At 43.3% G+C, this 14713-nt stretch overlaps 1 protein-coding gene across 1 annotated transcript in view; it reads left to right on the top strand.

Annotated features, from left to right (window-relative positions):
* Positions 1-12643, top strand: part of LOC126251745 (uncharacterized) — a 42945-nt gene extending 30302 nt beyond the window's left edge. Inside the window, exon 2 of the mRNA XM_049952355.1 lies at positions 12177-12643. Coding sequence (XP_049808312.1) covers positions 12177-12523 — 347 coding nt within the window. The 3' untranslated portion in view covers positions 12524-12643. The remainder of the gene's footprint in view (positions 1-12176) is intronic.
* The last annotated feature ends 2070 nt before the right edge of the window (positions 12644-14713 follow it).

The following is a 14713-nucleotide window of genomic DNA, read 5'->3' as shown; positions in this document are numbered from 1 at the left end:
TCGTTTTTACTAAGATTTTTGTGACCTTGAAAAATTGAGAAACATATTGGTTGTGAAAACGTGTTATTTACCTTGAAATCTGTAAATCTGTGAAAACGAAAAACTAGATTTTATTGCTACTTTGATTTACTTTTCTTATTACTATATATAACTGTTGGACATGCTTCTATATTTCATTTTCACGAATTTTTATAGTTCAGAAACAGATATCAAGAAAATGTTATATTCTATTTTACGAGATTTATAAGGCAGTGCTTTCACATGTAACACGTTTAAAACAGTCTGGTCCAGCGACGACTTTACCAAATAATTTTAGAGGTGAATTTAACGAAGAATACAGAACTGGTACTGTAACAGTCAGCAATTTAAGTTCAATGATTAGACCCAACGGCAACTTTACCCAAATTTTAACAAAACCTTTACAAAGTAAATACAACAGTCCGAAATATAAACCCTACTACGAAACTGCCATTAGCGCTAATGCAGACAGAGCTACATTTTAACAGGCAAATTTGATGGATCATTTTCCACATAAGTGAATTCGGAGATTGCCTTCAGCACTTTATTCTAAGAAAACTCTTCGAGTATGCTCTTGAGTAGCTGGCAGTTACATAAGAACTCCTGTTGACATGATCATATAGGACGGTGCCAAAAAAAAATGGTTCAAATGGCTCTGAGCACTATGCGACATAACTTCTGAGGTCATCAGTCGCCTAGAACTTAGAACTAATTGAACCTAACTAACCTAAGGACATCACACACATCCATGACCGAGGCAGGATTCGAACCTGCGACCGTAGCGGTCGCTCGGCTCCAGACTGTAGCGCCAAGAACCGCACGGCCACTCCGGCCGGCGGTGCCAACACACTCGGCTACATTCCCTAACATGAACCGAAACAAAGCTGTCTCTCCGTATGAGCATTAGTCGCTGGTCCGGCTACCTGTCCACTCATGGCCCCATAAGCTCGGCCACAGCAGTCCTGTGCACCGGTCTTGGCTGCTCAGCCGTATGGACTTTAGCGCCCTCTCGTAGTCACGCATTGCTCGCTTCGAAATTCAAGACTGCGCAGCTGGTAGTCGCGGAACGGGGCTGTGTCCATAATGCCAAACCACAATTTTAAATGTAACAGGACGTACGCATGATGACAAGTCTCCAATTAGTTAAAAAAACACTCGAGTTCCTTTTATTATGTCAATTCATGGCCTGTCCTGACGGAGTTTAGCATTTTTTTTTATTAGTTAGTTATTCGAACTAAAAAGAAAAAGAATGCTCCGCGTTGCTGTCCCTGGTGCAGAAGGACTAGGGTGCGATTCCTGGTACCTTCTCAGATTTTCTTCTGTGGTAGGGAGCTTCGTGACACCAAGTAAGGAGCTGCTTGAATAAAGAAACAGAGGCATCATCAGAATTCATCTACCGGCAATACCTTTCGAAGGAATTCGGGACATGCTGATCGCATGTTCCACGATCATAAAATTCTCATAATACGGAATGAAAGAAAGACTGAAGAGTAGAATTAAAATTCTAGGTGAAATGAAATCGGTGTTAAAATTTGCTGATCACATTGCTATCGTCAGTGAAAGTAAAGGAGAATTACAGAATCTGTTGACGGGAATGAACAGTCTAATGAGAGTAAATCGAAAAAAGACGAAAGTAATGTGAAGCAGCCAATATGAGAACAGCGAGAAACTTAACAACAGGACTGGTCATCACGAAGTAAATGAAGTAAAGGAATTCTGCTACCTAGACAGCAAAATAACCCATGACAGACACAGCAAGGAAGACATAAAAAACAGAGTAGCACTGGAAGAAATGGCATTCCTAGCCAAGACACGTCTACTAGTATCGAACATAGTCCTAGATTTGAGGAAGAAATTACTGAGAATGTACGTTTGGAGCATAGCATTGTATGGTAGTGGAACATGGTCTGCGGGAAAATCGGAACAGACGAGAATCGAAGCATTTGACACGTGATGCTACAGAAGAATTTTCAAACTTAGGTGGACTGATAAGGTAAGGAATTAGGAGGTTCTCCGAGGATCGGCGAGGAAAGGAATATATGGGAAACACTGACAATAAAAAGGGACATAATGGTAACACATCTTTTAGGAAATCAGTGGATTATTTCCATGGTACTAGAGGAAGCTGCAGAGTGTAAAAACTGTAGAGGGAGCCGGAGATTGGAACACATCCAGCAAATAATTGAAAGCTGTTCAATTTCTACGTGTAAACAACCTAATGTAGAGAAAGTATTCGTCAATCCTTAAATATTTAAATATTTAAAATGTTGAAAGAGCTCACTCCTTACGTGCAAGGTCGAGATCTTCCCACAGTTTTATCTGGAAGTACCATATGGATGTAACAAATAATAAACACTTACATTTAATGGTAGCGCTATATATTCCTGACATTGTCAGTCTGGAAGCGATTTGTAATGTACGATATCTGAAAAAAAATTTCACAATCGGAGATCACTAACAAAGCTTTTTATTAGATGAACAGTTTCGACAGAGGATCCGATGACGACAGCATACCTCTGTTCAAACCGGTCAACCAATAAAACGCGTCTGTATCAACTTTGGCTTGTGAAGCTTTCTTCAGTTATCACTTTGGTAGAGGATGCAACTGAGGATAGGAATCTTTTGTCCGGAAACTAACATCCACAGACGCCACTCGGCGCTAAAGTTAGCAGAACTCAACACATGTGACGGGTCGCCCTTTCGTGACATTCTCTTGGGTGTATTAGTCTTCCGATTGGTTCTATACGGCTTGATACGAATTTCTCTCATGTGCCAACTGCTTCACTCAACAACTTCCTCCCAACATCCTCCATCGTATGTAGATATATATAAATCTTCGTCTTAACCTAAAGTTTTTACCCTCTACAATTCATTCAAGTATATTCGAAGTTATGGCTTCAAGTCTTCTTGTCTGTGTTTCCCAAACGTTCTCGTAGCCGATTCTACAGAGGCTTATTTCCCATTTACCAATGTGCCTAACTTTCAACTTCATTTTGTAGCACCGTATCTCAAATACTTCAATTCCCCTTTCTTTTCCTGTTTACCTACAGTGCATGATTCACTTTCATACAATGCTCTAATCCAAAAATACATTCTCAGGAATTTCTTCCTCATATCAGGCCCATGTTTGATGTTAGTAAACTTCATGTGGCCGGGAATGCCCACTTTGCACTTGTTAGAATGCTTTTTGTTTTCCTCTTGCTTCGGCAGTCGCGTGTTGTTTTGCTTCCAAGGTAATAGAATTCCTGCAGTTCGTCTACTTCGCAGTCAGCAATTTTGATGTTAAGTTGATCACCAATTTCATTTCTGTCACCCCTCATTACTTTCGTTTTTATTTAGTTTACGCGCAGTCTGCAGTGTGTGTCCATTAGACTGTGCACTTCGTGTAACAAGTGTTGCAATTCTTCCTCACGATCAGTGAGGATAGCGAGCATTTGTTTGCACTCTGACAGATCAGAAGCGAAACTTCTCGCAGTAGGCCTGACAAGCAACCAGGACGTTAAAAGGCAGACCTGGTCAGGATACGAGTCTGCCAGCGCTCCGGCTTCCCCCACAATTGCGCTAGTCAGAGCGGGTGTGCAAGTGAGACGACTATATGCCTAATGTCGCACATGTGGCAAACGAAGACGTATTTGGAACGCAGTACAATTACTTATGGCCGGCCGATGTGGCCGAGCGGTTCTGGGCGCTACAGCCTGGAACCGCGCGACCGCTACGGTCGCAGGTTCGAATCCTGCCTCGGGCATGGATGTGTGTGATGTCCTTAGGTTAGTTAGGTTTAAGTAGTTCTAAGTTCTAGGTGACTGATGACCTCAGACGTTAAGTCCCGTAGTGGTCAGAGCCATTTGAACCAACTACTTATGAGGGAAGAATATCATAGTATACTTTTATGAGCAGGGTTTTTTGGCTTGTGTTTATTTTCAGGCTATTAGTTTTCCACCAAAGCATTACCTCCAATAACATCGGTAAATAAATAGATAAGATAGTTCTAATAGTTAGCAGAACTACGAAAACTTTTGCAGGAACGGATTTAACATTATGTTGTGACGTTTAAAAATTTACTCATATTTCGATTTTAGAATATGTAATACAACTGGAACTATGGTTCTTGATACAAACAGATAACGCAGATTAAAATCTGGAGAGACTTTTATTGCAGAAAAAAGACGTTTGCAAACATAGCACACATATACTGAACCAGACACTGAAATCTCTTTAGCAGCTTGTCTATACAGTCTATGCTATTGGTCTTGGAGTAACGTTTTATAAGAGTCTTGCAAATCTCTAAACTGGACAAAGCTGAGAACCTGTACGTGTGTCAGCTCAAGTTGGAAGTAATGGAGCGCAATAGCAGCCAAAGGCGTGACAAATAAATCTCAATCCGGCTTCCAACCTATTGTGTTGTGTCTTGGAATCTCTTTGAGCCGGCCGCTATGGCCGAAAGGTTCTAGGCGCTTCAGTCCGGAACCACGCTGCTGCTACGGTCGCAGGTTCGAATCCTGCCTCGGGCATGGATGTGTGTGATGTCCTTAGGTTAGTAAGGTTTAAGTAGTTCTAAGTCTAGAGGACTGATGACCTCAGATGTTAAGGCCCATAGTGCTTAGAGCCATTTGAACAATTTGAATCTCTTTGAGAACTCATGAAGAAACGTTTCAATAACTGAAACTTAGTCAATCATGTCTGGTCCACAAATGACTACCTAAGGTTACGGAAAATATTCCGTATCTTGAATCTTGATGTTGACTTACCATAACATTACATTTTGTTTGACAACATCAATATCATCTGCCATATATATCACGAAATGTTCCTCCCCATGCATTAAGACAATGAATTCAAACAGTTGGTGATGTCAACTATGGAAAAATTTTTCTCCCGTCTCCTCACATTTAACTCATTTTTTTCCTGATGATCGCCTTCAGTTCAGCCAGCATTCGATCTCGTTCGTCAGCAAACTAGTGTATCATATCGTCTTTGCGGCTGGTGTTGTAATGACGTCCCAGTAAGTATTTTTCCTAATGATAATAGTGTGACGGTATATTAAGCTGTCTGCAAAGCCCTCTAACAATACGAAAAATTAAGGCAATTTCCATTCGGTATGAAACGATGTGGCTTCTTCATTTTTATTATCTGCAGACAAATGCATTGGAATATACAACGTGGTTATTATAGCACATCAAATGTCTCAAGTGGTTACAGGAGTAATCTATCGAACCTATCAGCAAAATTTACGTGGTACGTCACAGGATAAAATAGTCGCCTGGTAGAATCGACGTTGTTCGTATAGTGCGCAAGGCAGCTACCGGCACGTGGTGTTCAGCTGGATTTACTCATTTAATGAGAAAACTTTTCTGAATTAAATTGATAGTGATTTTATTGTTTTTACTGAGAATACCGTTATTGGAAGTAACAGGTTAAAACTTGTGATTTGTTAGCGGTGAAAAAGGAAAAAGCTCAAATAATTACAATGGCACACGGCGACCATACGCAGGGCGTTACCGCAGGCCTGTCCCCGCCATGCCATTCTCCCTATCGTGGTCGCTGTTTTGCTGTTGTTCTTTGAGTCAAACATTCTTCTGCTAACCGCTGTTTTGGACAGAGAACCGCGAAAGATGACTCCTTCGCGATTTCAGGCATAGCGTACGTGTTACCACATTCCGCCATTCAAATTACACATTTAGAAACGGTTTTATAATGGTTTTACCCCTGATAAACCACAGGTTTTAATCAAGTATTTCGAAGAACATTTGAGAAAGGTCTGTCAAATCCATCTTACATCTTTGTGTTTTTCTGAACTGGTTTTTGGCTCTTGTCATTTTCTAAATATTTGCAAAAATAACCAGCCTCTCAGGAAGACGTATGTTGATAAATGATAAACTGGGTCTGCACCCCTCACTTCCCTGCTAATCCAAGTAACATGAAAATCCAGTCTTTCAACGAACTACAAAAAGAGATAGATTAATAAAAGGAATATGGGAAGATGCTTGTGTGTGTCTCACTACTAGCATTTAGACCTAGACATCAGCATGCTGTGATTAGAAGTCGGTAAAATTAGTTTCCTCCAGTAACTTCAGTGTGACCAGAGTAGAAACAATTGCAATCACCCGCGTAAGTAGCTCTTTTAACTCGCTTATTTAGCTCCTTTTAATAGAATCCAGGTAGACAATCTGATAATATGCTTAACTGATCAAAGAACAAGCAAGTCAGATCTTACTGAAGTATTAATACGAGGTAATTTTAGGACGGCCGAGCTTCACACGCAAGTCACGTGCACTTTCCTGCAAGGTTGCCCTTGTTCTGCGCCTCAGACAATGCTGAACCTTCGCGTAACGCACTCAGAGAAGGCTCTGCCCTTGTCGGTCGCTTTACTCGCTTGGCTGTGGCTCTTTATGGCCTGTTTTCGGCAGAATGCACCAGGGGGGATGTTTCACTGTTTAACTGCAGAGACACGCCTCTTGCAGGCACTATGGCTCCACCGTCCCGACAGGAATGGCGACCTTGTCCACCCCAAGACGACATAATGAAGCCAGTAGAAAGTTGACCGTCTCCTGATTAAGTAGGAAGTTACGCCTGCAGCAGAAGTACCGGGGCTCAAAGTGTTTACAAAAAGTATGGGAAGCGTTAAGACGCTTTCGGAAAATATTCAGGACAGTTGGGGGAGAAACGAGCGTTTGTTCATGTCTCATAGGCTAATGACAGTGCTGATGTCTCATAGGCTAACGACTAGGCTAGGGTTCTCATTGGGCCAAATGAGTGGCATCGATAAGAGAAAAAGGAGGCGACTCGTGTGAAAAATTTTCTCCCTATCGATGTCAAAACAATAAGCAATAGCCCTTGCAGGCTGACGAGAGTTTGTTGGAACTATTTTTGTTAAGACGCCAGAGTTAGAGAAACGGAAAAATACATAGAACGTTAGGTTCAGTGAGCGACGCAGAGAACATTCTGTTCCGGAGAGCGGCAGAGAAAAGACTGATATGGGATCGATGGAGAGCAGTTGCTCTGCGTTCAAGATTCGAGGCGGTAGCCAGACTAATAAGTATTCTCGTTGCAGTATTAGGTATCTAGCTGGTATCCCCATCACATGTTTAGGAACCATGAGACCAATTTGGAGTGGTTTCACAGCCATCATTGTTATTTTTAAGTCTTCGTTTCAACTCTTTCACGTTTCGGGACGCAACGTTTGTTACAGTGAATCTTGAGTTACCACTGACTTTCTCGTTAACTCTCCTGGTACATGTAATAATTCTGGTGCGTGTCTAACCTCGCCTTATTATCGATGGTAACGCAACTATTTCTGCCATATCATTTAAAAACTATTGAGTAGCGATCTCCGGAAGTAACGCCACTTTTACACTGTGATTACCAGTATCTTGCGGACTCACCATTTGCGCATTACCTGTAACTGAGACAAATTAATACTTACTGCCTTTGTGTTGTTTTTGAACGAAGTCGTTCGCCAAGTTTAGCTTTTGCCGTGTGTGTAGACCTTTGTAATTACTGGCCGCGTCGGATTAGCCGAGCGGTCTAAGGCGCTGCCGTCATGGACTGTGCGGCTGGTCCCGGCGGAGGTTCGAGTCCTCATTCGGGCATGGGTGTGTGTGTTTGTCCTTAGGATAATTTAGATTAAGTAGTGTGTAAGCTTAGGGACTAATGACCATAGCATTTAAGTCCCATAAGATTTCACACACATTTGAACATTAGAACAATAAATTTGTAATAATTTAATTCTGATTGATATAATTTTGAAGGTTCATTGATTAACTGTCATTTCAATATACACTAACGGAAATAAATATCGCAGCACCAAGAAGGAAACGTGCGACGTAAACGCAAAAAAATGGTTCAAATGGCTCTGAGCACTATGGGACTCAACTGCTGTGGTCATCAGTCCCCTAGAACTTAGAACTAGTTAAACCTAACGAACCTAAGGACATCACACACATCCATGCTCCAGGCAGGATTCGAACCTGCGACCGTAGCAGTCGCATGGTTCCGGACTGCGCGCCTAGAACCGCGAGACCACTGTGGCCGGCGACGTAAACGCATCTTGGTAGGCGTTTTTCTACATCTGAAAAACGATATCTATTCAAGTTTCGCAACAGTCGCATATGAGTGGCACTAGTAGCGCCACTATGAGATTGCAAATGAGTTTTGCTTTAAACGGATGTTGTAATGGTTATAAGCATACTTACTTTCGAGACTGGACTTGTGAGTTGATGTTAATAAAGAACGCCTTTAAGGTGACAGAGACACCGTTATCATTCGGGAGGATGACGGTTCAATCCCGCGTCCGGCCATCCTGATTTAGGTTTTCCGTGATTTCCCTAAATCGCTCCAGGCAAATGCCGGGATGGTTCCTTTCAAAGGGCACGGCCGACTTCCTTCCCCGTCCTTCCCTAATTCGATGAGACCGATGACCTCGCTGTCTGGTCTCCTTCCCCAAAACAACCAACCAACCGTTATCTACACCTCACAGAGTTAGAAAGAGGTCGCCTAATAGGGCTACAAGGAGCTGGATGTTCCTTCACGATACTGCAGAACAACGTGGCAGAAATGTAGCCACTGTACATGGTTGCTGTCCAGTGATAGTCACGAGAATGTATGGTCCCAAGAAGACCGGGCCAACGACGGCCACGTGGCACTATCGAGAGGTAAGACCATCGCGTTCGGACTATGGCTTTGTCGCATCGTGCTGCATCTGCAGCAGCAAATTGAGCATCCGTTGAAACGACAGTGACACAAAGCACTGTTGCAAATCGGTGGCTTCAAGGACAGTTCCGGATAGGCTCCCCGTAGCTTGCGTTACACTCACCCCGCACCACCGCCATTTGCGGCTTCAGTGATGTCAAGCGACAGGTCATTGGAGGGCAGGGTGAAGGTCTATTTTTTTTTATGACAGCTGGTTCTGCCTTGGTGCCAGTGATGGCCATGTGTTGGTTACTAGGCGACCAGTTGAGAGCCTACAACCAATCTGCCTGCACGCTAGACACATTTTACACCTGCACCTGAAATTATGGTCTGGGGTTCGATTTTTTAGGACTGCAGGAGCACTCTCGTGGGTATACCAAGCACACTGACGCTAAATTTGTACGTCAGTCTGGTGATTCGGCCTACTGTGCAACAACTCATGTACAGCACTCCAGGGGGTGTTTTCCAGCAGGATAACACTCGCCCATATACTGCTGCAGAGTGTCCACATTTTGCCTTGGCCTGCTCTGTCGCCAGAACTATTTCCAATCGAGCACACATGGGACATCACCGAACGACAACTCCAACGTCATTCAAACGAGCATTAACCGTCCCTTTGTTGACTGGCCAAGTGCAACAGGCATGGAACACCGTCACACAAACTGACATCCGGCACCTGTACAACACAATGCATATACGTTTGAATGCTTTTATTCAACACTCTGGATGTTAGAGCGGTTATTAACGTTTCAGCATTTCACATCTGCTAGGGCTTATCTCACGCTGACATTAACCTGTGATCTTGCGATGTTAATCACTTACATATGTTACTGGACAAATGTATTCCCGAAATTTCATTACTCTACATTAACTAATTTTTGGTATCGCAACTTTTTCGAGTCAGTGTAGATTATCTAAGGCCTACTTCCATGCTTATATGTGAGGAACAAAATTTCTTATGACAGTTTCGTGGTGCGAATTTTCTTTCAAATAACAGTCAGCTTCCGATTAGTCTACAGGCCAAGGGATATTATTATGTATTAATTATTGATGCTCAGGCACCTGACGGTCTTTGTATTGACTCATTAGTAGAATGACATCAGAATACTTAGTACCTCCCCTTGCCAGGATATCCACGTAGGTTCATCTATAATAGGCGTCTTTCATTTAGCTCACCCTGCAATGATGTTATCCACATATTCAACATTAGTAGACGTCCTTCACAGCATTTTGAACAACAAAGTAGTTACTGAAACTTCCTTGCAGATTAAAACTGTGTGCCGGAGCGAGACTCGAACTCGGGACCTTTGCCTTTCGCGGGCAAGTGCTCTACCACCTGAGCTACCCAAGCACGACTCACGACCCGCGTCCTTTGGAAGGTAGGAGACGAGGTACTGGCAGGATTGAAGCTGTGAGGACGGGTCGTGAGTCGTGCTTGGGTAGCTCGGGTGGTAGAGCACTTGTCCGCGAAAGGCAAAGGTCCCGAGTTGGAGTCTCGGTCCGGCACACAGTTTTAATCTGCCAGGAAGTTTCATACCAGCGCACACTCTGCTGTAGAGTGAAAATCTCATTCTGGGACCTAGTTACTATTAATTTAATTCACAGATAGTTTTTCATTTTTGTGTCCATGTGTGACAAATGTGGCAGACGCCACCAGCTAGCAGTTACCTTGCAGGCTATAAAACAACGTGGATTATGCAAAACCGCAATTTTATCCTGTGACATGGCATGTAAATGTTACTCTTGGTTCAAATGGCTCAGAGCACTATGGGACTTAACTGCCGAGGTCATCAGTCCCCTAGAACTTAGAACTACTCAAACCTAACTAACCTAGAGACATCACACACATCCATGTCGGAGGCAGGATTCGAACGTGCGACCGTAGCGGTCGCGCGGTTCCAGACTGTAGCGCCTAGAACCGCTCGGCCACACGTTACCCTTGTACTATAAGGTACATTCAGATGGATTTGCCTTTTATATGCTATAATACCAGCGTCCTATATCGGAGAGTATTTGTTCATTACTTATTTTATATTTATCTTTTATTTTTAACTTCATGTGGAACTGGAACTTCAGTTTTTGCAAACTCTCTACAACCCTCAAAATAGATGAAACAGAAAAGAAAAGTGCACCACAAAGAAATTATCCGAACGGACGGAACTCGGAGGATTTGATGTATACGTTCAGACAAACAAATGATTACAGTTTCAGAAAAATTTGATGATTTATTTGAGAGAAAGTGATTCTGTCAGTAACGCACTGGTCAATCTCTGGTCCTTATGGAAGCAGTTATTCGGCCTGGCATCGATTGATAGACTTGTTGCACATCTTCTTGAGGGGTACCATGCCAGATTCTTTTCAACAGGCTCGTTAGGTTGTCAATATCCCCAGCTGGTGGGAAGACCCTGTCCATTATGCTCCAAAAAGTCTCATTTGGGGGGTAGATCTCGCGATCTTACGGATCAAGGTGAGGTTTGGCAAGCACGAAGACAAGAAGTAGAAACTTTCGCCGTGTACGGGCAGGCATTATCTTGCTCAAATGTATGCCCAGGATGGCTTTCCATGGAGGTCAAACAAATGGGGTGTAAAATATCGTCGACATAGCACCGTGCTGTAAGGACGCTGCATATGAGAACCAAAGTTGTGCTGCTATGAAAATAAGTGGCACTGGAGACCATCTCTCCTGGATGTCGGGCAATATGGAGGGCGACAATCAGGTAGGTAACCCATCGTGTGGAATAGTTTTAACTGATGGCTCCCGCTTTGAACGGAGCCCCGATGACCACCGGTGATACGGACGCCCCAGACAGTAGTTGAATACGAACCTGATTGTCTCCTGTCATATGCCCCGGCAACCAAACATGGTCTGGGGCGCCATTTCTTTTCGTAGCAGGATCCCTTTGGTTGTCATCCGCGGCACCCTTACAGCACAGTGGTAGTTCGGCGATATTCTATGCGACATTTTGTTACTATTCATCGAAGCCATCCTGGGCTTGCATATCAGAAAGATAATGCTGGCCTGCACATGAAGAGAGTTTCTACTGCATGTCTTCGAGCTTGCTAAACCGTACCTTGGCCAGCAACGTCGCTGGATGTCTCCCCATTTGAGACCTTTTGGAGTGGGGCCCTCCATCCATCTCAGGCCTTTGACGATCTGATGCGCCAGTCGAACAGAAATTGCCATGATCCCTCAGGAGATCATCCTACAACACCGTCAATCAAAGCCAAGCTGAGTAGCTGCCAGAAGTGGACCAACGCATTATTGAGTTTGTTAATTTGTGAAATTGTTTCTCTTTCTATTAAGAGACTACAATTTGTTTGTCTGTATACGTACATCACATCTATTGATTTCCACCCCATTTGGGTAATTCTTCCGTGATGCATCTGTCCTTTTTTTGTCTTAGAGTGTATGTGGTGTCTTGTTACTGTACGACGCTCTTGATACAGTATCGTACGGCCCACGTGTGCAGGAACGCCATTCGAGGGCCGCAAGAAGGACAAGGGCGGCGCGGGCCTGGTGCTGGCGATGGGCGGCATGATGGCGAGCATGATGGGCGCCATGGGCATGGCGGGCGTGGCGCTGCTCGCCATGAAGGCCATCGCGCTGGCCGGCATGGCGCTCATCCTGGCCGCGGCCGCCGCAGTCAAGAAGATGGGCGGCGGCGACGAGGGCGGCCACCACGTCAGCGTGGTGCCCGTCGGCCACGGCGACCACGGCGGCTACCACCACCGCCGCCGCCGCGCCGCCCCCAGCCGCGACGCTCACTACCTCGCCTACGGCGCGCAGGCTCCGGCAGGGTCCGACGCTCGCCGGTAGGCTCCCACCACGCGAAACGCACCTAACTTATTTATTTATTTATTCATTTAACCAACTACTCACATTATATATTTATAACTCCTCTATTTTAAACGGAATAAAGAATATTTTGCAGTAATATCCACGATTACTTATTTCTCAGTGACCCCCGTTGAATTTACCATGGTACGAATTTGAACGACTTCGTAATTTATAGAAAACTGGGAAAAAATTAGTACCTTTCAGATGATGATTATTTCGGCTTTAGGACAATGCGCCAGGGAGCTAATTCTGAAGTGACGCTTGGTAACTGAAGCAAGGCTTCAGAAAATTCAAGATGCTGTCACAAGATTTGTCAGCTCAGAAAAAAAAAGTTAGACAACCAAAAATGTTTGAAGATGTACGAACTATCACGAAAATAGTTATAAGCCATCAGTAAAGAATGTACAAGGATCATGATATCTCTATAAGCACTAGAAAGTATCCGCTAAATTTCGGTAACATGAGAAATCACACAAATCTAAAGACTGGGTATTCAACTAAACACTTAGGGACTACAGTTACAAATAACTTAAACTGCATCGATTACATAGATAATGTTGTCCGGAAAGCGGACAAAAGACAGAGCTTCATTGACAAAACGTTATGAAAATGTACAGGTCTGCTAAAGAGACTTCTTACACTACGCTTGTCAGCCCTCTTGTGGAGTAGAGGCGTGATTTCCACATCAGACGAAGGACATTTAAATAGTTTATAGAAGGGCTGCTCGTTTTGTATTAGCGCGGAATAGGTGAAGGAGAACTGAGAGCTGAGATGGAAATCATTAAAACAAAGGCATTTTTCATTGCTGCAGGAAATCTTCACGAAATTTCAATTACCAGCTTTCTCCTCCGAAGAAATATTATTTTGGCCCTCACCTACACAGAAAGAAACGATCGTCATAACAAAATAAGGCAAAGAGCTCGAAGGGATAGAGATTAGTGTTCCTTTTTCCCCCGCACTGTTCTGGAGTGGAACGGTAATGGCTTGGAGGTGGCTCGATGAACACTCTGCCAGGCATTTAATTATGAATTCCAGAGTAACTATGCAGATGTAGATGTAGAAGAAGGAGAAATAAGAATTGAAGACCAAGAGACACTCGCTTGTATTATAAAGGGCGCTAGGCAGGGACACGGTCATTCTCCTTACTGCTGAACGTGTCCATTGAGGAAGCAATGACGGAAGTGGAACGACAGTTCAGTAGAGGGCACAAAAATTCATATTGAAAAGATATTAATCATAGTATTTATTGATAATATTGCTGCTCTTACTGAAGATGGAGAAGAATTACAGAAAATTTTGAAAGTAAGAAGAGTAAAATGAGCACACAATATGGAGTGAGAGTAAGCTAAAACAAAGACGGAAAACATGAGGTGTAGCAGATATTGGAGTGGCGATAATCTTTAATCGAAATTGGGGGCAACAAAGAAGACAAAGGGAAAGAGTTCTGCTACGCTGGAAGTAAAGCAATACACGACCGACATAGCAAGGGTATAAAAAACGGACTAGATCACGCACAAAGGGCATTTCTGGCCAAAAGGCTTCTACTAATATCAAATATCAGTTTTAATTCGGGGAAGAAATATCTAAGAATGTACATTGGAAGCACTGCATCTGAGATATGGTGCTATAGGTAGATGTTGATAATTAGACGAACTGATTAGAAATGGGGATCTCTGAAAAGTCGTCAAGGAGAGCAATACGGACACAATAGACTAAAAGAAAAGCAAAGACACAGGATGTGCATTAAGAGATAAAGTGAAGTCTTCCGTGGTACTGGACTGAGCTGTAGATGGTATAAACTACTACTACATTAATACAGAGCGTTTAGATCGATAAGTGTGGTAAAAACGCAATAACGGATTGAATTTGAATGTATTTTTATTAACACTCTCTCCTCCGAAGGCAACATGCTTGACAGACGAGATTCCAAATCTTTCATCCCAAGGTATATAGATTTTGGAGCCCCACCCCCATGCCAAATAAAAGGAGTGACATCATTCATATAGTCTGAAGAAGACTAATTTCCACCACATTAGTGAACTGAGGGTAAAATAGAAGAGAAAAGTTGATGAGGAACAATTTCAAATCTCAACGTTAATTTAGGTCTTTGTGACTGCTGATATGGTCTTGGAACGTTGTTCTGCTAAAAAGGAATATTTTACTGTGGTT

This window comes from Schistocerca nitens, chromosome 4 (assembly GCF_023898315.1).
Source record: "Schistocerca nitens isolate TAMUIC-IGC-003100 chromosome 4, iqSchNite1.1, whole genome shotgun sequence".
Lineage (NCBI taxonomy): Eukaryota > Metazoa > Arthropoda > Insecta > Orthoptera > Acrididae > Schistocerca > Schistocerca nitens.
The sequence above is the reverse complement of the archived record's forward strand: the minus strand, read 5'-3'. Positions and strand labels throughout refer to the sequence as shown.